General features: G+C 39.1%; 1 protein-coding gene across 2 annotated transcripts in view; it reads left to right on the top strand.

Annotated features, from left to right (window-relative positions):
* The window catches only part of DNAAF9 (dynein axonemal assembly factor 9), a 131329-nt gene that overhangs the window by 3969 nt on the left and 101255 nt on the right, over window positions 1–26105 (top strand). For both annotated transcript variants that reach the window (XM_019462662.2, XM_053890397.1), the window contains exons 2-6: window positions 13768–13847; window positions 17052–17171; window positions 20814–20938; window positions 21816–21912; window positions 22780–22886. In XM_019462662.2, the coding sequence (XP_019318207.1) occupies window positions 13768–13847; window positions 17052–17171; window positions 20814–20938; window positions 21816–21912; window positions 22780–22886 (529 nt within the window). The remainder of the gene's footprint in view (window positions 1–13767; window positions 13848–17051; window positions 17172–20813; window positions 20939–21815; window positions 21913–22779; window positions 22887–26105) is intronic.

The following is a 26105-nucleotide window of genomic DNA, read 5'->3' as shown; positions in this document are numbered from 1 at the left end:
GAGTAAATGTAGATAGAGAAGAAGACCAGCATCCAAGCCCTGGTATATTCCATATAGGAAAGACAGTGTAGAAATGGTTTCCAGTTTGGAAACCATAATGGACAGTGGCTTCCTACTTTTGAGATAGGAAAAAAATACAGGACAGTCATGGAAAGTCAAATGATGGATACTGTTGATGAGCTGGTGAGACTAAGAATAGACCATTAGATTTGTTAACATGGAGGTCATCTGTGACCTTGACAAGAACAGGTTTGGTGCAGTGGGTTTAAGAAAAAATGGGACAAGAATTGAAGACAGTGAGTATAGATAGCCATAATGATGTTGTTTCAAGGATTGAAGAGCAGAGCCCTATGGGTATGGCTATGACAGACAGCAAAATAATAGGGTGTGGCTATAAGAGAGAGCAGAGTAATAGGGCTGTGGTTGGAAGAGTGGAAGTGTTAGAGTTCTTTTTGGTTTTAGGTGGGCAGACATTATAATCCATCTGAAAATGTTTGAAGTTGATTACTAATGACGGAGTACAGAGAGGCAAATTGGTGATTAAAGAGAGAGAAGGGAAAATTGCAGGGGTGAAGTCCTTGAGCAGGTGAGAGGGAATAGGGTCTAGGACATAAATGGATACATTGGTCTCAGACTAGATAGGTACATGGACAGTTCATCTTTGGTGAGTGTATGGACCCAAATGCTGGTGGGTTGGTGATCGAGAAGCTAAAAATCTTTAGGGAATGTAGAGAACTGAATGACCCAGAGGTTTGTAGGTATTTATAACAAGAAGGGATAGTGGAAGAAGGGATAATGGGTAGTTATTGTTGGATGACATGGAGAAATCAGCCGAAATAAAATAAAGCAAAAAGTTTAAGTAATTAATTTTATCAAAACCAGAAGACGTGAGTTTCCAGATTAAAAGGACTCACCAGTAGTCCAGCACAACTAATTTAAAAATATCCATGCCAAGGTAGAACATCATGAAATTTTTGAGCACTATAAAGACAAATCACATAGATAGGGTCAGGAATCATAGTATTGTAGCAAAATTGGAAACTAGAAGCTAATGGAGAAGCAGTGCCTTCTGAAGGAAAATGGATTCCTACCTAGAATTCTGTATCCAGGCATACTCTCAGGCAGATGAAGGATGAAGACATTTCACACATGCAAATTCTCAAAGTTTGACCTTCCATGCACCCTTTATTAAGAAGCCGCTGGCAGGGGGCACCTGGGTGGCTCAGTCAGTTGAGCATCCAAGTCTATTTCAGCTCAGGTCATCATCCCACAGTCATGGGACTGAGCCCCACGTTGAGTTCTGCGCTGAGCGTGGAGCCTACTGGGGATTCTCTCCCCCTCATTCTGCCCCTCTCCACCCTTCATGCACACGTAGGTGCACTGTCTCTCTCTTAAAACAAACAAACAAACAAACAAACAAACAAACAAAACACTGGAAGATGTGCTCTAGCAAAGCAGTCTGATTAAGGGGTTCCTGTGCTGGGGATCCTCTATAAGGGACTCATAGGAAGGGCTTTCTTTGTTACCTCTGGAAATTACCAAAGGGCTGGGACCATTGTTTATTACCATTTCCCACATTGCTTACCCTGGTACTTAGATCAGTGTCTGGCACATAGACAGCATTCACTAAATATGAATTGCTGTTGTAAGCTATTATGAGATATTGCTTGCATGAATTATTTATTGAATGAATAGAGAGTAATTACAGTTGAAGCTGTGGGCTATGTTAAATTTCAGGAGTGTTCAGAGAATGAAGAATCATATGTGAGCTAGATGGTGAGAAGTGGTTCACCATAGTGATGCTGTATACAGTGCACTTTAGTAAAGTCTCACAGAAACAAGTTACTTCTTCAGGTGATATATGTTGGCCAGTGGCCAATACACATGGTACTCTTGTAGTTTACAGATCTACAGAAGTAATAATTACTATTGTACACATAATCCTGCCTTAAGGAAACTCAGAATGCAAAGCAAGGCTATGACTTTGTATATCTGAAAATGCAAAGCTTTACCTCCTATATTTAGATGCTGGCCAGGGAGGCTTGGTGTGGTGTCTATAGAAGCAAAGATGGTTGTCTTATTTCTGGCCCAGAGGTAGAGGTCTGAATATCTGTCTTTTTACTTGTGTCTAGGATGACTGTGTACTGAGGACTCTTATTTAGTGAATACTGTGGCATTAATAGTGCACAGTATCTTGATAATGTTTCCTAACTCTTGGGCTTTTCTATGATGTTCTAATTTTTAGAGAAGGGAGTGAATGAGATGCAGATGCCCTCCAGAGTTACACAGCTTAAATTATTGTTGTTTTTGCCCTGAAAGTTTAAAGAAAAAGAACAGAAAAAGCAGAGTCTGCAACTGGGGTGTTTAAAAATTTTATATGTGGGTGTCTCAGTCGGTTAAGCATCCGACTCTTGATTTTGGCTCAGGTCATGTTTTCACGGTTTATGGGATCTAGGCCTGAGTTGGGCTCTGTGCTGGGAATGTGGAGCCTGCTTGGGATTCTGTCTCTCGCTCTGCCCCTCCCCTGCTCATTCTCTCTCTCTCTCTCTCTCTCTGTCTCTTTGTTCCTCCCCACCCCGGAAATAAATATTGGGTGGCTCAGTTGGTTAAGTGTCCAACTTTGGCTTAGGTCATGATCTCATAGTTTGTGAGTTCGAGCCCTGCATTGGGCTCTGTGCTGACAGCTCAGAGCCTGGAGCCTGCTTCAGATTCTGTGTCTCCCTCTCTCTCTGCCCCTCCCCTACTCACACTCTTTTTCTCTTTCTCAAAAATAAACATTAAAAAAAATTTTTTTTTTTAAATAAATACTAAAAAAAGTTTTATCTGTGATTTTGAGCCCCGGTTTGAGGAAAAGTCAGCTCACTTGGTATGTTTTTTATTTTCAACTTCTTATTTTGAAATGATTTTAGATTTATAGATGAGTTGCAGATATGGTAGAGTGTTCCTATATAGCCCTTATCCAGCTTACTCTGATGTTAACATCTTATGTATAACCATCTTCATTTATCAAAATCCTGGTATAGTGATTTAGTTTACTAAGTAAATTTTGTTTACTTGGCTTTTAGTATTCCAGACTATTTATTTGAGTTTCCCCAGTTTTCCCACTAATGTCTTTTTTCTACTCCAAGATCCAAAGATCCCACATTGCATTTAGATTTGGCATGCATTTAATAGTCAAAGAAGTGAGGGAAAATAATTGTGGATGCTTTCTGAATGAAGACTTGTGAAACTGACTTTACAAAGAGCAGATTGTGTGAGGAAATGCTCAGAGAAAGCCAGAGAAGAGGAAGAAAATGGAAAATAAGATGTTGTTCCACTAGAGTATCATGAGAACAGACTTCCAGATAACATTTTCCATGTGTGGTAGGTAGCATTTTATGAAGTCCTTGAATTTAGTTTGTGGAGTATTTTGTTCACCCTAGTTTATGAAATATGTGTAGACATGAATTGCAAATGGGCACCAGTTTTAACCATTTTAGATAATGTGGCCTATCAGGAACTATGTTTGCTAGCTGGTAAAAGATGCTTAACAACAATGACTTAACTTGGGGGGTTATTTTTTCTTAAAAAAGATGTTTGTCTAAGGAGTGTAGGCTAGTCCTGGTATAAAGTCATCAGGGAGGGAACCAGGCCTCTTCTGTGTATTTTGGTATTCTTAGCAACTGGATTCCATGGCTTCATGGTCACAAAATCGCTGGAAGAACTCCAGCTATCATGTCTGTCAGGCAAGGGGAAAGAGAAAGGACAGCTCTCCTAGTTAAGTTGATTCTTTCTCTTCAGAGAGTTTCCCCAGAAGCTTCCACATGATAGCTTCTGCATGTCTCATTGGTCAGCCCTAGAAGCAGAGGAACTGCACCATTGCTTGCCCCAAATAAAATTGGGGTACTGTGAGTGAAAAAGAAGGGGAGAATGGATATGGATGAGGTGATTGTCTCTCCCTCAGTGAGGTAGCATCCTGGAATGAAAGTTACATTACTTAGGATTACTAACAGCTTTGGTGAGCTGCACCAAAGTGCTGGGAGAAAATGAAGGTCATTTAAATAGTTGATGATGCCAGTGCATTTCTCGTTCATATCTTATGTGTGTATCTCAGTTTATCAGTGTGTAAATCACTTTGAGTTTATATCACTTATAGTCAGTGGTTAATCATGTTTTGACCATGACAGTGGTAATGTTGGCTTTGCTTTTTCCATTGTAAGTTATTGCTCCAGCAAAGATACCAGTAGGAAATGACGTTTCTTGCGTTGCTACACATCCTGTCTTCTTGCCTTTCTTCCAAGTCTCTGGTTTTTTGTTGTTGTTTTATTCTGTGTTTTTTTTTAAGTTTATTTATTTACAATGTTTATTTATTGGGGGGGGGGGGAAGGGCAGAGAGAGAGGGAGACAGAATCCAAAGCAGCCTCCACGCTCCGAGCTGTCAGCACAGAGCCTGACGTGGGGCTTGAACCCACAAATCGTGAGATCATGACCTGAGCCGAAGTCGGACGCTTAACCGACTGAGCCACCCAGGCACCCATAAGTTTATTTTTTTAGTAATCTCTACACCCAACGTGGGGCTCAAACTCAAGACTCCTAGATCAGGAGTCATGTGCTGCACTACTGAGCCAGCCAGGTGCCCCCTCAAGTCTCTAGTTTTGCAAGGGGAGTAAATAATTGCCACTTTAACTCAGAGCCAAGTTTCTTAAACCCTAGAAGTCCTACAATAGCTTCTTTTGGGGCGCCTGGGTGGCTCAGTCGGTTAAGCATCTGACTTCGGCTCAGGTCATGATTTCCTGGTTCATGGGTTCATGGGTTCATGGGTTCAGGCCCGCGTCTGGCTGTGCTGACAGCTAGCTCAGAGTCTGGAGCCTGTCTTCAGATTCTGGGTCTCCCTCTCTCTGTCCCTCCCGTGTGCGCACTCTCGCTCTCTCTCTCTCAAAAATAAATAAAACATTAAAAAAAAATGTGAAGAATTAATGAGTTGGAATAGAAGCTGTAAGTATTGAAAAGAGATAAAATTGCTATCTATGATTTACTATTTGGAAAACTATGGTAATAGGTAAAACTATTAGAACTAATAAGAGTTTATCAAATTGTTTGAAAAAGGTAATGGACTCAAGATCACATTCAAAATGGGAACAAAAGCTGTAAAATATCTAGGAGTCAACCTAATAAGGAATGTGTAAAACTTATATAAATAAAAATATAAAACTTGACAGAAGTACGTAAAACAGGAGAGGAATGAATGGAGAGATATATCATGTTCCTGAGTGGGGAGCTCAGTGCTGACCAGATTGTATGATCACAGTATAAATTCTCAGTGGGAATTTTTCTGGAACTTGACAAGCTGATTTTATAATTCATCGTAAAGAGAAAATGTTCAATGAAAGCCATAGACTCTTTGAAACAATGATAGAAGGACGTGCACTATCAGATAAAAATATCAGATAAAAATAATCAGATCAGATAAAAATAATCTATTAACAAAGTTCAAGTAATAACATAAAACTCTGATTATTGTTTTAAATGTACTATTTCTGTGAGAATAGGTAAATAGATCAAATAAAGATTGAAAATATGGATCCAGCTTTATATAATAATTTATCATACACTAAAAGTGTCATTCTAGATCAGAGGATTAAAAGGAATAATATGTAGTCTTGGGACAATCATTTATATTTTGGAGGAAAAATACAGTTATATTCCTGCTTCACAAAAGTAAAAAAGCAAATTTCATAGGAATAAAGAAATAAATGTTTAAAATACACACACAAATAAAATGGAAAAATTGGCATTTTATTATTTTTTTAAATAATAGTGAGTGGGGAAGACACAAAAGGAAGACATAAAACTCCTAAGCCTAAAAGTAGAGTTAGGCAGATTTAGTTCTGTAAAACTTGACAGCTCCTGTGTGAAAGATACCATAAACAAAGTCTAGAAGTTTAGAGAAAATACTTGCAACATATGACCAAAACACAATTTTTAAAATATGATGGAATATATGAATTATTCAGACCCCCCATGACTAAACAGAAAATGGGTAATGAACAAGAATGGGCATTCACAGGGGTGACTGGGTGGCTCAGCTGGTTGATTGAGCATCTGATTTAGGCTCTGGTCATGATCTCAAGGTTCTTGAGTTCGAGCCCACATTGAGCTCTCTACTGTCAGCACAGAGCCTGCTTTGGATCCTCTTTCGCTTTCTGCCCCTCCCCCACACGTGCACACTCTGTCTCAAAAATAAACCTAAAAAAAAAAAGTAGGCATTCATAGAAAAAGAAATATAGATGATCAGTAAAACATTTGACAGTCTCTCTAGTGATTAGGGAAAAATGTAAATTATGATAATAACTCTAACCATTGACATTAATTGAAAAGTAATAACACATGGTTTAGAAAGTTGTGGGGACCAGGTATTCTGGTATATGTAGGTGACTCTTTTTAGAAAACAATCTATCAAAATTTTAAATGCGGATACCTCAACTTGCCAGTGCTACTTTTTAGGTCTCTACCTTGCAGAAACTTTTGTACTTAGGCCAAAGATGGATATAGTTATTCTTTGAAGCATTGTTGCTATTGCAAAAATAACAAATGTCCTGAATGTTCATAGTGGCTAAAAAAAAGAATACAGTACAGCACTTTTAAAAATGCAGTTGAGTTCTATGTACTAACTTGGAAAGATCTTAATGTATAATGTTAAGTGAAAAAAGCATGTTGCAGAGCAGTTACATATCTCATGATTATGATTTCATGTAAAAACAGTCCACCTCCGAAAAAAGCCTCACCCAAACTATGTTACTGAGAGATTCACACCAAATTGTTCACAGCAGTTTTCTATTATAAGGTGAATCAGATTGGTGTGAGGATTCACTTTGTAAAACAATCCAAACACAAAGCACACAGAATATAAGGACAGTATATTCATTAATTGTTTAATTTTGAAAATAAAAAAGTTAACATAACCTATGGAGAAAAAATGGGCAAAAACAAAATTTTCAGGTTTTTTTTTCCTTCACTTCCAGGGACCCAGGATAATGAAATATAAACAGGGAAGTATACCTGGCCATGTATATGGTAACTTGTAAAGGCAGTGACCAGTGAATTAACTGTTACATATAAACTGAAGATGGGAAAAATAGATGACTTTAGAATTCAGAATTACTGTTTTGTGGCAAACTTTATTGTCAGGAAATCACTGAGGGGTAGCAGAAAGGAAAAGTTCAGACTTAGGGTATCTGATGGTGGCTCACGTTCTGGGGTTGCTAATCTTTACTCAGCCTTGTGATTTTGGGTAAACTGCTTCTGTTTGGGTCTTGGCTTCTTCACTTTGTCAACTATCGTGTCTAGATTTTGAGTCTGAATCCAAGGAAAGTTAGAAATAAAGTCTAGCATACAAGTGGCATATTTGACATAAACCTCATTATGTTTTTGACATAACCTTTGACATAACACATTTGACATAAACCTCAGCATCTGCTGAGACTACAAGTATTCTAAAAGAGGAACTTTGTAAAGTAGTGGTGACCACAGGCCATCTACCCAGGATGTGCCAGCTGTGCTCGGGTAGACCTAAAAGCTAGAGGGCAGTGCTCTTGCTGGACTTGGTATATGTTTGAAAGTTTCTATTAAAAAAAAGACTGGTGGATATATAGCAAGGTCAGTGGTGAATTCTGGGGGTGAGGAACAATGACAATTTTAGTTACTTTTGTAATATTCCATTTTTTTTTCATCAAAAAAAGGATAATACGTATTTTACATGTGGTACTAAGGCAGATAAAAGCAAGTATGCCAAAATGTTAATAATAGAGACTAACTCTGGGTGCTGGGGATACGGGTGATTGTGGTTTTCTCTATACTTAACTGGGTTTTTTTTTAATAGGTAAGTATTTCAATAAGTGACAAGTTTAATGGTTTAGTGACAAATAATAGGCTATGTTCTGGTTAAAAATTAAATTTGGGAAGCAGGAAAATGTATAGAGGAAAGAACAATTTAGTTTTACTCATTTGACAAGAAAAGAGATACTAATTAGGAAAATGTCTTACTCTGGGAAAAGGAAGGTCTTTCTACATTTTATATGCTTCCACTTTATTTGGCCAAGCTACTTGTGGAAAAGAAATGCTTTTTGCTCCTGTTCTCAGTATTGTCTTGGCTTTCCACAGCAGTAGTTGGGGAGCTGTTTGTTTCCTGGTCACATGACCTATTCATGCTTTTTGTCACTGGCTCGTTGTTAGTTTGAAAATCAAAGAGCTCTTGGTACCCTTGGCAGTCAGTCGACTGCTGTTCATTTGGGTTAGGAAATGGGCCAAAGGACCAACTTGATGAAATTGGTGTAGAGAATGATTGCAAGATTGGTCTTGTATTAAATATGAAAAGGTGGGGGAGAGGCAGATAATTTCCCAAGGAAAGAAGCTTTCTTAACTTTAATCATCTTGCAGTTTCTGTTGTGCTACTTCTAAAAACCCTAAAGTTACTCCGTGTGACCCTCTCACCTCCATCCCCAGATTTTTATTAAGAAAATGTTCAAATAATACAGTAAAGGTAAAAGAGTAGTAGTACAGTGAATACTTGATATACCCACCACTTTGAGTCAATAATTTTTAACATTTTGCCATGTATGTTATCTTTATTTTTCTTTTCTTTTCCTCATTCTTGTTTTCTGTTAAACCCTTTTCAAGTGAGTTATAGACATCATGACACTTCTAAGTACTTCCTCATGTATCTGCTTTAAAAAAAAAAGGGGGGGGACATTCTAGGTATAACCACAATAACATCTCACCTAAGAAAATTAATAGTAATTCCTTACTACCATCAAATTTTCTCAGATGTCTCATGGCTCTTTCTCTGTTTTTGTTTTTGTTTTTAATGAAATTAACATTTTTACATTAGATTATTATTATTTAATCTCTCACATTAGAAGCATTCTCCCTCTCTGTTCTTTTTGTTTTACATGACATTGACTTTTTTTTAACTTAAATTAAAAAAAATTTTTTTAATGTTTCTATTTATTTTTGAGAGAGAGAGACAGACAGACAGTGAGTGGGGGAGGGGCAGAGAGAGAGAGAGAGAGAGAGACACAGACAGAGACACAGAACCCGAAGCAGGCTCTAGGCTCTGAGCTGTCAGCACAGAGCCCAACGTGGGGCTTGAACTTGAGAGCTGTGAGATCATGACCTGAGCTGAAGTCAGTCACTTAACTGACTGAGCCACCCAGGCACCCCCAATTTTTTTAATTGTGGTAAAATAACTATAACAAAATTTACCATCTTAACCATCTTTAAATGTACAATTTAGCAACATTAAGTAATTCATATTGTTGTGCTATAATCCCACTATTCACCCACAGAATTGTTTTCATCTTATAAAGCTCTGTTAAACAGTAACCCCACCTCTTTCCCCCAGCTCAACACTACCACTCTACTTTATGTCTCTATAAATTTGAATATAGTAAGTATATCTCATAAATGGAATCATGTGATATTTGTCTTTTTATGAATGGCTTATTTTTCATTATTATAATGTCCTCAAGGTTCATCCATGTTTTTAGCAAGTCTCAGAATTTCCTTCCTTTTAAGATTGAATAATATTCCACTGTATGTATATAGCAGAGTTTGTTTATTCATCTGTTGATAGATATTTGCTTCTACCTTTCGACTGTAGTAAATAATGCAGCTCTGAACATGGGTATACAAATATTTCTTCAAATCCTTGTTTTCATTTTTTTTTCTATATATTCCCAGAAGTGAAATTGCTGGATTACAGGGTAATTCTATTTTTCATTTTTCCCTCCCCCTGCCCCTCAATTTTTAATTTTTGAGGAATTGTCATATCATTTTCCATGGTGGCTACACTGTTTTAGGTTCCCACCAACAATGCCCAAAGGTTCCAGTTTCCCCACCATCCTTGTTTGTTGTTTTCTTTTTAATAGTAACTATCCTAATTTGTGTGGGAATAGTATCTCTTTGTGGTTTTGATCTGCATTTCTTTTATGATTAGTGATGTTGAGCTTCTTTTCATGTGCTTATTGGCCATTTGTGTATCTTCTTTGGAGAAATGTATATTAAAGTCTTTTGCCCATTTTGAGTGTTTTTGTTGTTTTTTTTTTTTTGCATGTGTATGGTTGAATTTGTAGGAGTGCTTTATATGTAAGAGGCTAATATCCGGAATTATATATATAGCTTAATAATATGAAGTCTTCCAGTGTATGAGCATGGATGTATTTCCGTTATTGGTGTCTTCTTTTTTTTTTTTTTTTTTTTTAATTTATTTTTGGGACAGAGAGAGACAGAGCATGAACGGGGGAGGGGCAGAGAGAGAGGGAGACACAGAATCGGAAACAGGCTCCAGGCTCCGAGCCATCAGCCCAGAGCCCGACGCGGGGCTCGAACTCACGGACCGTGAGATCGTGACCTGGCTGAAGTCGGACGCTTAACCGACTGCGCCACCCAGGCGCCCCTATTGGTGTCTTCTTTAATTTCCTTCGGAATTATATATTCTGGATATTAACCTTTTATCAGATACGTGATTTGCAAATATCTCCTCCCATTCTGCTGGCTGCCTTTTCACTCTGTTGATTGTATCCTTTGATGAACATAGTTTTTAATTTTGATAAAATCTAATTTACATATTTTTTATTTTGTTGTATGTACTTTTGGTGTCATAGCAATAAATTGTTGCCAAATCTGGTTTCATGAGGTTTTTCCCATATGTTTTCTTCTAAAAGTTTTATAGTTTCAGGTTAACATTTAGGTCTTTTTTTCTGTTTTGAGTTAAATTTTATTTATGATGTAATGGTCTAGATTCATTCTTTTGCATGTGGATATACAGTGTCTCCAAAGCCATTTATTGAAAAAATTGTCCTTTCTCAGTGCATGGTCTTAGTACCCTTGTGAAAAATCATTTGACCATGAGGATATTATAGTGAGTGAAATAAGTCAGTCACAAAAGGAGTTTATTTCTGAGTTCTCTGTTCTATTCCATTGTCAATATGTCTATCTTGATGCCAGTACCACACTGTTTTGATTACCATAGCTTTGTAGTTACTTTTGTAATTGGGAATTGTGTCTTTCAGCTTTGTCCATTTCAATATGCTTTTGACTATTCTGGGTCCCTTGAATTTTAGGATAGATTTTTCCATTTCTACAAAAAGCATCATTAGGGTTTTGATAGGGCTTATGCTGAATCTGTAGATCACTTTCTGTAGTATTGACAGTGTAACAATAAGAAGTCTTCCAGTGCATGAACATGGATGTGTTTCCATTATTGGTATCTTCTTTAATTTCCTTCAGAAATGTATGGATGATCCAGTTTCTCTGAATCCTTCCCAGCGTTTTCCTATTATCACTGTTTGTTATTTTAGCTTTTCTAGTAGATACATAGTAATATCTCATTGTGGTTTTAATTTGCATTTCCCTAATAGATAATGATGTAGAACATGTTTTCAGGTGTTTATCTGCCGTCTCTATATCCTCTTTGAGGAAATGTTTCTTCATACCTTTTGCCCATTTTCTAATTGGATTTTAATTTTTTTACTGTTGGAGTGTTCTTTATGTATTCTACTTTGTCAGATATGCGATATGCAAATATATTTTGCCAATCTGTACTTTGTCTTATTCTCTCAACAGGGTCTTTCACAAAGCAAAAGTTTACAATTTTGATGAAGTCAAATTTATTGATTTTTTTTTCTTTCATGCATTATACTTTTGGTATCAAGTCTAAGAATTTCATCAGATTTTAAGTTCTGAATATTTTCTTCTGTTACCTTCTAAATATTTTATAATTTCACATTTAAAATTTTAAATCTGTGATTTATCTTGAGTTAATTTTTGTGTAAGGTACAAAATTTAGGTTGAGGTTCGTGTTTTTGTCTGTGGATATCCATTTGCTTTAACACCATTTATTGAAAAGACTATCCTTCTTCCATTGAATTGCTTTTGAACCTTTATCAAATAAAGTTAACTGGCTCTGTTGTGTAGGGCAATTTCTGGCAACTCTGTTCTGTTCCATTGATCCTGTCTCTTTCTTAGTCAGTACCACTCAGTCTTGATTACTTTAGCTATGTAGTAACTCTTAATATCAGAGTGATTCCTCTCCCTATTTTTTCTTCTTCAAAATTTTTTTAGCTATTCTAGTTCCTTTGCCTCTCTGTGTAAGTTTTGGATTGATCTTGTCTGTATCTACAGAAAAGCTTGCTAGGATTTTGAAGGAATTGTGTTAAACCTATACATTAATTTAGAGAGAATTGACATTTATACTATCTTGAGTCTTCCAATCCATGAACACAGTGTCTCTCCATTTACTTAGATCCTCTTTGGTTTCCTTTATTACTGTTTTGTAGTTTTTAACATGTAAATCCTATACATGTTTTGTTAAATTTATATTTTGGTCACATTGTATTTTTAATTTTGGTTTCCACATCTTTGTTGCTTCAATACAGAAATAGAGTTCATTCGGGCTTTTATTGTAAACTAGTGCAGAAAATGATTTTTCTGCATCATTGTGTGATTTTTTTCTTCTTTAGCCTGTTAATATGATTGACTGATTTATCAATAATGAACCAGCCTTGTATCCCTAGGATAAACCCCTCTTGGTCATGGTGTATAATTCTTTTTATATGTTGTTGAATTCTAATTACTAATCATTTATTAAAGGTTTTTACAGCTATATTCATGATGATATTGGTCTGTAGCTCTCTTTTTTGGCAGTACTGTCTCTGGTTTTGATGTTAGGTGGTATATGTGAACATCTTGATAGAAGACAGTGATAATGACCGCTAAGTCATGGAATGGATGAGTTGAGGAGTGTAAACATCAGAAGGAATCCAGAGGGTGGGGGAAAGCATTCAGGGAAGAGAAGTAGTGTTGTTTGGCTGAATACGGTTGCTTGGGTGAGTATAGGACATGCAGTGGAGCAGATTCAGCAACGAGTGGGAATGAAATTTAATTGTCCTAGATGGAACGCTTAGTGTTGGTTTGTGGAGGATCTTAGTTAATAATGTGGTAAGGCTGGGAATATGCTGACTGTAGGGAAAAATTTAATGGGAGTGTTAGGGAATGAATAGTAGAGGCACATCCTGAACCTGGGGGTGACAGGGAGAGACCTAGTGGAAGGATCAGTTTGATCCTTGATCACGTGATCAGTCTTGAACAGAATCAGTCTCGAGCACCTTTTTCTGGGACTACTAGGAAGGAGGAGAGGTTGGTATGGAGAGCATGGAGTCCTTAGAAGTGATATTAATGTCTGGGAGTGCCTCTCCTTATACTTTGGGAGGAGGGGGTATCCCTAAGTCCACGGGAATAGACTTGCACAGAAATGGGAACAAGTACCCTTTGCTAACATTCTCTTTGGGGGTAGTTGTGATGGTGAATCAGAGCTTCATTTAGGTCCTTAAACCAATTTTTGGTTTTAACTGTTTTTCATTTTTGTTTTTGGCAAACCGACGAGGACCACAGTTAGGGCAGATCAGTGTGGTAACTCTTCTTTGATAATCCTCAAAAATGAGAAGTCATTGGAGGGCCCTCGGTCAGGTGCTGAGTCCCAGTCCAGCGTTGGCTCCATCCTCTGGTGAGCCACAGAGCCATGGACTCTCCAGTTTGTAATCAACAGTTCAGATTTAGGCTTCAGACACATTCTGCATAATGTCTTCCAGAAAACAGAAGAGAAGGGAGTACTTCCCAGGTCATGTCACAGTTCTGATACCAAAACCAGGCAAGGGCCAGTTTCCATCCCTTTCCTTTTCCTCATGCCTTCATGCGCTGGCACTCAGGAGCTTGTTTCTGTTCTTGTTGCAGCTGCAGCCGACTCCGCCAGGTTCAGAGCATCTTGACCCAGAGCAGCAAGTCTCAACCCGATGGGATCCTCTGCATCCTAGGTCAGTGCTTTTAACAAGCTGGGGCAACTGGGCTTCTGTTCAAGGAAGATATTAATAATAGTGTCATTGTGAGATAAGCTTGGGTTACTGTCCTTCTTCCAGCTCTTGTTCCCTTGAAATCTGTTGCTGTTTTAATGAGGTCAGGTGAGATATCAGTGGGATAAGGACCCACAACCATGAGGCAGGCACTTTGTGCATGTTATCTCATTTCCCCTCACAGCAACCTTAAAAGGGAGCAGTGTAGTCCCCTTTTTTATAGAGGGGGATACTGAGACTCAAGGAGATGGAACAGACTTGCCCAGGACCATAGAGTAGCAGAATTGGACACTTATTTGTTCTTTAAGTTTTTTTTTATTATGAAAATGCGTCGTATAATTTAAAAATTAAGACAATCCTCAAATGAAAATGAACTGAGCTTCCCAACCAACCAGATACCCAGTTTCACTCCCCAGAGATAACATTGTCAATTGTATCTTTTTTTAACACAAATGGAAACATTTTGTTTATACTGTAATTAACCTAATTTTTAAATTTTCACTTGACAATATATTTTGGAGATTTTTCTATATCAGATTGATCTTCTTTGTCTCATTTTCACTTATATTCATTGAGTCATGGGATTGGAATTGTTAGGTCTGGTGGTTTGTCCATCTACCACTGCAGTTTCTTTCCTAGAAGCAAACTGCCACTAGTTTGTTGTTTGTCTCTCCTCATATATTCTGTGCATAATTTTGTATTTTCACTTAACAGCACTTGCCTTTAGCCTTATGAGAGGTAGTGTGCAGAGTAGTTAAAAACATGCACTCTGGAGCCAGGTAGATTTGGGGTTTGAATCCTGGCTCCACTACTAAGCCCAGAGGTTGGCAAGTCTCTATAAAGACACACTTGTGGGGGCACCTGGGTGGCTTGGTCAGTTAAGCGTCCGACTTGGGCTCAGGTCATGATCTCACGGTCCGTGAGTTCGAGCCCCGCGTCGGGCTCTGTGCTGGCAGCTCAGAGCCTGGAGCCTGTTTCAGATTCTGTGTCTCCCTCTCTCTCTGCCCCTCCCCCGTTCATACTCTGTCTGTCTCTGTCTCAAAAATAAATAAACGTTAAAAAAAAAAATTTAAAAAAAGACACACTTGTGGTGGACCTGGAATTCCTGCCAGAGGTTTCAAATGTTTAAACAACATTCATTGGATCCCCTCTCTAGCTGCAGCCCTCAAAAGGGTGGGGGCTGTCTTTGCCATGAATTTACCTATGAATAAAACCACCTGTTTGTTACTGTATTTATGCTCTTATTTCATTTGGCTTCTGTGTCTCTCCCTTTGACATACCATCCCATCAAAGTTTTGTTTGTTTAGCACTTATGTGCTTTCTGGCACTATAAGGTACTCTAGACTTATTTTGTGTATTTCCTCCTCCAGTCCTAGAATCAGCCATTTCTCCAGGGAGCACTGGGGTTCCTTTTATTGGAGAATGGTATTAGAAACCAAGATCTGGGCTTTGGATACACTCTCCTTACTAGATGTCACTGCTGCTAAGCCCTGGCAGCTGACAGAGTAACAAGATACATATGTGTACATTAAATGCAAATGTTATGTACCCATATTAAGCTAAACATGAATTCATATTAATGTCTCCAGCCTAACCAATTACTACATAGATTTTTCTAGCTTCCCCCTTTCATTTACCTGTAAACTCCTACTTCATCAGTGAGAAACTTGGCGCCCATCATCCACCATCAGTTTACTTAATTCTAGTATACATATTCAGCAACATCAGAATTGTTAACCTATAATACTCCATGAGAAACAACATTATCAGCTTAAGCACAGTGCCTATATATAGTTTCATTTGCCTTTAATTTTACATAGTCTTTTTCATGTTAACAGTTTATGCGGCTGGAATCCTTAGAGGTAGACATGCTGAAGCTAGGTCTGCCCAGGGGCGCCTGGGTGGCTCCGTCGGTTAAGTGCCGGCTTCAGCTTCGGCTCAGGTCATGATCTCACGGTTTGTGAGTTCAAGTCCCGCATTGGGCTCTGTGCTGACAGCTCAGAGCCTGGGGCCTGCTTCGGATTCTGTGACTCCTTCTCTCTGCCCCTCCCCTCCTCGTGCTCTGTCTCTCTCTGTCTCTCAAAAATAAATAAACATTGAAGCTAGGTCTGCCCAGTCCACTGTTTGTTTTTAACTCTGTAGCCCTTTAAATGTTGGGCCGTAGATAGCAGTCCATTCTGACTTTGATTCTTTTTCACCCCTCCCTTGGCTGAAGTGTTGAATGAGATAAACAGGGAGGGCTGTTCTCTTATAATCTCAACTGAGATGGGAGTTCTCTTACATTAGAAGTCCTCTGCCACAAGCAGTCCTGGGCCCCTCTGGTCTAAGTGACCGTTACTTTCTACCTTTCACTTGTCCCTTGTCCGGATGACCATTGACAGTCTTCTTTTCCAGGCTCCAGCCATGTTTCTATTCTTGGAGGTCTCTCTGCTCTAACTCCTTCCTCAGTCTCAACTAGACAGCTACTGCCTTGCCTGTGAGACATTCCTCTTGCCCAGAGCCATAGCTCTGGGCTTTCATAGATACTCAGGAACCAGGCAGTAGTGAAGGCAGTGTTGTTTAATTTCCTTTTGTCTCTGATCCAGCCCCACTAGACTGTAAGCGTCTTGAGGGCCGTTTGCAGTCATGTTCACCACACATTCCAGCATCCAGCACAGTGTAGACCTTGAGCCTGATAAATATTTGTGAAATGATAGGTGTCTGTGGTTCCATTCACTTGTCCTCTTTTTCACTTCTCTTAATTCTTTTCAAACCACCTTAATCTGTCTTTATTTGATACCCCATGTTTTGTTAAAGCTCTCTTTGAAAAGTGAATATTTTCTATCCCCCTATTCCAGCTGAACAGTATTCCACAGTATTTAAACAGGCACCAAAGGACCTAGACCATATTTTCTGCTTCATTCTATACTCAAAAATTGCCTTTTGGAAATTAATAGCTTCAATAATGTATATGGTTTAATTGTCTCAACTATATAGATCTTGAAATCCAAGTAAGAGTACTTGATGCTTCTTTCATAGGGTTGTTTAGTTTGGTTCCTGGCACAAAACTGGTATGAGCTTCTGCCTTTAACCTAACCATCAGGGTTTTGCTGAGCAGGGGCAAATTACTGGGACTTATTTGCTTCCCATAGTACAATACCACTGATCAGAGCCTTCTTTGCCTTGCAGGAATCGATAGCAGGTACAATGAAGGCTGCAGAGAGCTGGCAAATTATCTTCTGTTTGGTTTGTACAATCAGAATGCAAGTGATTTTGAGAAAACAGGGTTTTCTGAAGAAGTTCTAGATGGTGAGTATATATAGTAGTAAATAGTGTGCTCCTATTGGTCACCTGCTGGTTGATAGAAGACTAGTGACCAGTAGTTTTCAGAATATGTTTAATGGGTAAATTAGTTTTAGGGGGAAAAATACATATCAGTTTGGTTTTATATTTTCTTGGCAAAGCACTAGTTTTCCTCTGAATTGCCCACTGCCTCTGTGTGCTGGGAGGTTCAGATTATGTGCTGTTGTCCTGTGAAAGCACATTCACTTGTGGGTAAAGGATGAGCCTGCAGGCTACTCCTACAAGGAAGACTTCATGTGGATCTTCAGCTTAGGAACAAAGGCTCTTTGTCCTGCTCCGTCTTTGGGAATTGTTTTCTGTGTGACTTTAATTCATGAAGATGCCCATGACTACAATGGAGGCTTTCTGCTTACATTCCCCTTTCTTTAGCTCTGAGACACTCTCCCTGTGTTGATGCTGTTGTGGGCTGATGCCCAGGAGCTGTCTCTGATAGCACATACTTAGCATCATGACTTGTTTGCCAGATGGATCAGGAGACACAGGAATAGGCAAATCAAACTGGACAAGAGACAGGCAGCTCTTGTGAAGCAGCTGGGGAGTGCATGAAAGCAAACATCTGATATTAAAGTAATCTTGCAGTGGATGTAGTGCAGTGGTTTTAAAGTGGGGGCAGTTTTGGGCACCTGGGTGGCTCAGTCAGTTAAGTGTCTGGACTCTTGGTTTTGACTCAGATTATGATTTTGTGGTTCATGAGTTTGAGCCCCCCATTGGCTCTGTGCTGACAGTGCGGACCCTGCTTAGGATCCTCTATCTCACCCTCCCTCTGCCCCTCCTGTCTGCATGCTCTCTCTCTCTCTTGCTCTCAAATTAAACTTTCAAAAAAAATTATAAAGTGGAAGCAGTTTTATTCCCCAAGGGACATTTGGCAATATCTGAAGACATTTTCAGTTGTCCCAGCTATTGTTGATGAACTGATGTTCAGTGACTGCTGAACATCTACAATGCACAGGACAGCCTTCCACAACAAAGAATGATCTGGTCTGAACTGTCAATAGTACCAAGGTTACAGAACCCTGGTCTACTGTTTGTAAAAATTCTTCTGTGGTAAAATCCTTAATAGTGTGTATCCTTATAGATTGATTAAAGATTTCGTTTTTATTAGGAAGTGCAGACAGAGCAGGCTTCACTTCCATTAAATTTCTTTCAATTTGGGGCACCTAGGTGGCTCAGTCGGTTAAGCGTTCAGTTCTTGATTTTGGCCCAGGTCATGATCTCATGGTTTGTGAGTTCCAGCCCCATGTGGGGCTCTGTGGTGACAGTTTAGAGTGGGCTTTGGATTCTCTCTCTGCCCCTCCCCTGCTCCTCCTCTCTCTCTCAAAATAAATAAATAAAATTAAAAAAATAATTTCTTTTAATTCAAATTTAGTTTCAGATTTTGATTTTTGAAAATGTTTCTTCATGCTGGACAGCATCTACTGGTTTAGAAAGAATTCATCTTGGCAGCTCATTTAGAGTTATAAAAAGACAGGTGCTCATACCAGCCATACATTTCACTGAAGCCAAGGTTGCTAAGGACAGTATGGTACTGAACTTAAGGAAAGTTTAAATCCTCAAAGGTGTGCTTTTTTGTTTATCATTGTCTTTATCCTGTCACCTGGCACAATGGGTATTTATGAAATGAGCATTTTCTTTGAGAGAATTCTTTGAAGAAAAATAAATCATTAATGAATTAAAAGTGAATTAGTAACTTCATGTTTTAAATCCTAGTAATTGGCAAACTGAGATCACTGCATTTAAGCATCTACATTTTTTTTTGAAGTTTAATTTTTTTAAAGTTTATTTATTTATTTTGAGAGAGAGAGCACACAAGCAGGGGTGGGATAGAGAGAGAGGGAGAGAGAGAGAATCCCAAGCAGGCTCTCCACTGTCAGTGCAGTGGGGCTCAAACCCACCAACCAGATCATGATCTGAGCTAAAATCAAGAGTCGGACACTCAACCGACTGAGCCACCCAGGTGCCCCTACTTTCTTTCTTTTTCTTTTTTTTTTAATTAAGTAGGCTCCATACCCATCATGGGGCTTGAACTCATGACTCTGAGATCAAGCGTTCCATGCTCTGTTGACTGAGCCAGTCAGGTACCCCTGTGCATCTACATTTTGATCTCTGTGAGAGGAAAAGAGGCCAACATGAAGGATTTATTAAAAAACAAAAACAAAAATTTTTAATGACATCAGAGTCCTATGAGATTCTGAAAATGCTTAATTAGGCTTAGTAGCTGTTGCATTATTTCTTTTATTGGATCCTAATTCCTTGTGGAGTGTTACACATTAGTGTAGTGCACAGTCTTAGGAAACCCTCAGGCTCTCCAGGTGATGTCAGTCTCTCTTCAGCACACGTTCTACAAGTAATTCAGGGCAAGGCTCTTATTAGAGGGCCTGTGTGAAGAGGACCAACAGGGTGAGAGGGTACCCTTTTCCCATCTCTTGCCACCTTTTGGCTTTGGTGCTTAACTAAGAGTCAGCAGTGAATATGCTGCACCATACTGCATTCCCTAGGATACCCGGGTCTGGTCAGGTGTGGAGCACAGAGTGATTTTTGAAAAATCAAAGGCCAGCATCCTGGAGCTTTATTTCAAGAGGCCACCCATTGGTGTCATCAGCTGCAGTCAGTATTCATCGGGCTTAGGTTTTTGTAGAATATTGGCTGTCACACTGTGTTACTGTGTTGGCATTGTCCTAAACCTGCTGCTTCAGGTGTTCTCTGCCCCCACGCTTCTCTCACTTCCAGCCGCCTCCTGCAGCAACTTCCCTCGCGTCATCTTGTTAGAGAGATGTCTGAGATGGCTCTGAGGAGCCATGCAGTGAGCTCTGCTTTTCTTTTGGAAGTATGACTGCTTTCTCAGTCTTCAAACTGCTTTAATATTCCTGCTCCATTCCATGGCTCTTCTGTTAATTTACCTAAATTTATTCGTACTCTTGGAATTGTTTTATTTATTTGACCCAGCAACATCCGTGATTACCCCTTAAGTCTGTGAGCTGCTGATCTATTTATAGCAGCTTTGTCCACTTGCCTCTACTTCCTTCCTCCCAGCTTTTCCTGTGTACAAAGTTCACCCCAGTACATAGTAACGCTTCCCAGAGCTGAACAGTGACATCCTCAGGCCCATGATTGCCTTGAGTCAACAGCCAAGGGCTTTAGACACTGAGGTCTGCAGGAAAACCATCACTGGCCATAGTCGGTGATATTTCCTGCCTCAGTGGTGTTAGGCTGTGGCACATCCATTTGGTGTTTATCTCTGCAGCAAAACACCCAGCTAAGTCTGATACCATACATGTGACTGTGTTGAACTTTGCAAAAGCAGAACACTTTGAAGGCTGTTCTTTTGACTTATTCTGTGCCTGCATTGTCATAACCAGAGGGCCACAATGATTGGAGCATCGCGTGGGAACTAGAAAATCCTTGCTGTCCACACGTGAGTGTTCCACAGTCACTTTGAGGCACGTTGTCTACTTAAAGAATTTTTAGTTTAGAGTTTTGTTACCTTTTCTCTGAAATAGTTTTTTAATGGTTTTATTAATTAGGTGGACAGAAAATGTGCAAAAGAAATGCCTTTGACAATCTTGTGTTTTAAATTTGTTTTCCTTACAGATGTAATTATATTGGTAAAATCAGATAGTGTCCATCTGTACTGTAATCCTGTAAACTATCGCTATCTCTTACCCTATGTGGCACATTGGAGAAATCTGCATTTCCATTGCATGACCGAAAATGAGGTAAGGAGAAAAGATAGAACAGGCACTTAGAGACACTCTAAGGATATTCTTCAAAAAAAGTGTTGATCTGGACCAGGAGGCCCCTTAAAAAAATCACTTTGCAGGATGTGGTTACACAAAAAAAGTTACTTGTTTTAGTGGAACTTCTCATAATTCATTATGAGGCTACCTTATAGATAAATTGTATGCCTGACAGAGACAAAAAGGACTCTTCAGATTGGGACCTAGTCGTAGGCTTGTGACCCTAGCTTCCTGTCCTACTTGTTCATCACCAGCCTGAGCCCATTCTCTCAGAGGACTAGTGCCACGGACTGCCTCAGGAGAGTTTGATAAGCTTTGTGACATTTCTGTGTTTGGATTTCTTGGTATTTGTTTGTTTTGGGGTTCTTTTCAAGTGTTTGGCTGGAAATCAAATTGGTGAGATTTAGGATTTCATAGAAATTGTGACCTGATGTGGGTTAAAAACTCTTCTTTCTTTTTTTTTTTATGTTAAAGATGTTTGTTATAAATTGTAAGCAATCACTAAAATAACACAACAGACTTCTAATACAAGAAGAAAAATAGAATGGAATCGCAAAATATACTGATGTACAGTTGGCCCTTGAACAACATGGGAAGCACCCTTCTTTCCATGTGAGCGTTTGGGGAATTTTGGAGGCAAATGTTATCTCTTGCATTTAGGTATCTGATCTATTTTGAGTTGGTTTTTATGTGTGGTGTAAGGCAACACAAGAAGTTGGCTTTGGAAACACCCTCTTGGGTGCAGTCCTCTATAAATGTCATTTGCCATAACTCTGATTGATAAAATACCGAGGAAATAGGGGATTTTGCATGATGTCACCTGAGAGCCTGTTTTCCTTTCAATTTCCCTCTTTAGTATGAAGATGAGGAAGCTGCAGAAGAATTTAAAATTGCCAGCTTTGTGGACATGGTTCGAGACTGTAGTAGAATTGGCATTCCTTACAGCTCCCAAGGTGAGTATCTGACAGCAAGCCCTATTAGAACTTTGCTTGGATGATGTGTGAATCCAGTGTTTCTACCTCCCCCTTCCATTGGAGGCATTCACCTGGGAAACCCATTGATCTATTTTTACTAAAGGCAGAGGATCAAACAGAATGAAATTTGGGGATTTTTCTGTGCAAGCTGGTTACTTATAACTGTAGTTTCTAAAAAACACAGCAGGCCATCTATTCAGAAGGAAGAACTGATAAGGGATTTACCACACTTGCCGTCTAGCTGTGCCATTTGCTACTGTATGTAGAGTATAGCTGTGGAGCCTCTTGGTAATAAGAAATAGTAGCTGTTAAAAATATGGTGACAGAGAGGCTGAAAAATGTGTAAAAATAAAGGAAAAAGTCAACACATTTAGCAGTACTTATATCTTATTTTTTTCTTAAACTTTGCACATTGGAGCTATTGCTGCAAGAAAGGAAAATTTTTGATTTGGTAATTTTCCCTTAAGGAAGTTGATTGGCTATGTTTCTTAAGGGTGGGAAGAGCCGAGTTTGGGTCTGTTAATAATTATATCTGTTAAGTGATGCAAGTCAGATGTAATAGGCCACTATTTATTCGTTAACTTACTTGCTTACTTAGGAAACCAGAGTGTGCTATACTATAGAGAAATCTGAATTTATGTAGCTTGTTATGGTTTGCATTTTCTTTGACTTTCATTTTTAATTTCTAGTTTTAATATCTAAGCATTTTATCTGTTTTACTTTTATTCTGCTAAATGTGACCGTAATGAACTTGTGAGAGATGCCTGGGTAACCACTTAAGATCAGGTTTAGACTGTTATATCCAGGATGGTATTTGATACATGTTGTTGTATTTGATTCCTCTAGGTCACTTGCAGATATTTGATATGTTTGTAGTAGAGAAGTGGCCAATTGTACAGGCCTTTGCACTTGAGGGCATTGGAGGGGATGGATTTTTTACCATGAAATATGAGGTATGTATGAAAGACAGTATGCCTGGCTTTTATCTGCCACCTGCAATCTTTATGAAGGACCCCCACATTGTGATTGTGCATCATTATAACACTGAAAAGCTAATAGTGACCTCTCAAGAGTATGGAGCAAGTTAAAAGACTTGAAATGGAAAATAGTTGTTGTTTAAAGCTGGTCCCCAAACAGAACTCATATGTCCTTTCTTCTAGGAGTTTCTCTCTGTCCTCCTTTCTCTCTTTTCCCCATTCTGATACCATTGTTCTTCCAGTCTACTCTTGTAGCATCCTAGGCTGAATCCTCTTACAGCTTTTTTTTTTTTTTTTGTCCTATGTTATACATTTTCCACACACCCCTGTTCATGTATCCACCTGCCCTTGGTCTCTGGACTGGAAGCTCCTTGAGAACAAAAATAGTCTTTTCATTGTTGTGGTTTGTATCTCAGAAATTCATATAACTTGAGAACTATTCAAGAGCAATGAAAAGGACAGTGCAAAATTTTGTCTAAGTACAATATACTAGAGGAATAAAAGGGTTATCTTTTGTGTTAAGAACAGTATCTTTTATTTCAATATTTCTTTTATCTAGGAGATGACCCATAAATATTTGTTAAGTGAATTGATGAATGAGTCTGGGAGAGGGGGTCATCCAGAGTGCATATTAAGGAGGATGGCCTGGTAGGTTAGCAGCATCCCCAGAAGCATCCACGGGCCTCTAAAGGATCCTCAGTGAGATGACCAGCCCCCAGCACAGAAATAGGGAGTGAGTATTGACATGCTCAGAATGGGGACATACTATTGGGCATAGAGTAAGTGGGACCTTTGGAAGCATGACCCAGGGCTAATTGCTACCCCTCCTTTCCAAGAAGTAGCAGAATCCCTAGGAAGTGAGTGGGTGCTTGCCTGGTAGACTCCCTAATATGGAAGAAACATGGGCTATAGGGTTGAAGAGAAGCACACCACTTGACTCCACTTTTCCTGCTCCAAAACTGTAGTATTCTCACATTGACTACAACAGCAGAAGTTATTAGTAAACAAGGCTGTGGGAGCTGCTCCCGCTGGGAAGTAATGCTCTCTAATTTAGAAGAGTAAGGGCTTGAAGGGGGCAAGCCATAGGAGGTAGAGAGGAAGCTTAAAATTTTTAGCAATAATGCTAATATTTATTTTTAATTAATTGTATAAACTGGGCATTTATAGTGTCTCCTATATGCCAGGCACTGTTCTAAGCACTTCATATGAGTTGGCTGTAATTCTTACAAAAGAACCCTCTGAAGTAGGTACTATTAGTTCCTATTCTACAGAGAGGTTAAATGAATTTCCCAAAAGCACAGAGCTAGTAGCTGGTGAGGGGCAGGGGTGGGACCAAATCCAGAGGGTCTGGCTTCAGAGCCTGTGCTCCTAAGCCCTGTGCTGTGGGTAGATTAGCATGAAAAAGCAGTACACTAGGAGGTCGCAGGGTTCTTGCAGACCACATGTGGCAGGCCTTTCTGGCTCCTGCCTTGAGGAGCATTACACTGTGCAGACAGATCCAAAAGGCACAAAATCCCCTTCTAAAAAACCTTTACGAGGTAATGTAGATCTTTTCTGTAGGGTGGAAGAAACCACACACACCATGTAGTCGGGCTACTGTAAGTCTTCTCTCAAGATCCCTTTCTCCAGATTCTTCCCTTCTTTGTAGTTGCTAATTGTCATTCTCTCCAATACTTTTCCTGTTGTTGTCCATCTCGTTCTCTCCCCCACCCCCACCCCAGTTCTCTTCCTTATCGGCCTTTAGGATATGGAGCAGTACTCCACTCTGAGTCACATACCTAAGGCCTGATAACTGTCTGAGCCAGAAATACTTTTGCATCATTTGAAGGTCAAGAGAAGGAGAACTACGGACACTAGAAACTTAATTTTATTAAAAATTTCTGTTTTGTTGTATGTCCACACCCAGAACAAAGTCATTAACCCAGAGGTTGCTATGTCCCTGATGTAGTAGGTGCCAGCATGAGAGAGGAAACCAGATCCACATAACTTATACTTGGCATTTAGGCTGGATCAAACTCAGTTATGAGATAGAGAACTCTTCCTGGGAAGCAGCACAGGGAAGTTCCTCTGCTGGGGCTTTCCCTGCCTTCGGCTTCCTTCTTCTTAACTCTCCAGCTGCTGGAGCTGTGACCTAGTAAAGTAAATTTACATCAGCTAGCTCCCAAGGAGAGGATTCTAATAGCAAACTTCTGAATAATGAGAGTAACCATAGAACAAACATTCATTTACCTTTTTATGGACAAACAGAAGATGTTCGTATTGAAAGGTGGAATGAAACTTAACGAATAAGATTCAACAAAATATAGGAAGGAAACCATAGCATATTAGATGCAGAGATAAGCGTGCTTTTTAAAAATGGTTTCTCCAGGAAATAAAATAAAAATGAGAAAAAAGATGATCTCTTTTGTACCTGTTAAGAATGGGTAAATTGTAAAGAGACGCCTGGGTGGCTCAGTTAGTTAAGCGTCTGACTTCTAATTTCCACTCAGGTCATGATCTCAAAGTTTGGTGAGTTCAAGCCCCATATTGGGCTCTGTACTGACTCTGCAGAGCCTGCTGGGGATTCTCTCTCTCTCTCTCTCTCTCTCTCTCTCTCTCTCTCTCTCTCTGTCTCTGTCTCTCTGCCTTTCCCCTGCTCATACTCTGTCTCTCTCAAACTTTAAAAATTAAAAAAGAAAAAAAAGAATGGAATTTGTAAAAAGAGAAATGATAGGTAGGACACACAGAATTAAAAAGGGAGATGGATGACATGAGGAAATGTTATGTCTCAAAATTAACAGTAGAGTTAACGTTTGCATTTAAAATTAGAAATTTAGTTCAGCACCCTCAAAAAATCAAATCAGTTGACACTTGAAAAGCTGTTCCAGGTTACAGAGAAAGGGGCCAAATATATTAAATCAGTCTATTGAGATTTAGAATGTAAGGGAGTAGGGATCCTGAATAACCACCTGCTGGCTGTCTGCTCTCCCTAAAAAAACTTTCTGGTAGTTGACCAGCTCTGCTGAAAGCATGAAGCTTCCAATTAGCCTTTCCATTTTGAAATAAAAACAGGCAACCAAAGATCACCAGACATTTGCTTTAAATACCTGTAACTTTAAAGGAAAAGATTAAGATTTTTTTTTTTAAAGACATTGGGTAAGACCCAAAGATAATTAAGATATAGAGGAAAATTTAAGACCTAAAACTCCACTTTGG

Source organism: Panthera pardus, unplaced genomic scaffold, assembly GCF_024362965.1.
Source record: "Panthera pardus isolate Hobbes unplaced genomic scaffold, ASM2436296v1 HiC_scaffold_25, whole genome shotgun sequence".
NCBI classification, from domain to species: domain Eukaryota; kingdom Metazoa; phylum Chordata; class Mammalia; order Carnivora; family Felidae; genus Panthera; species Panthera pardus.
This window is presented reverse-complemented; position numbering and strand designations above follow the sequence as displayed.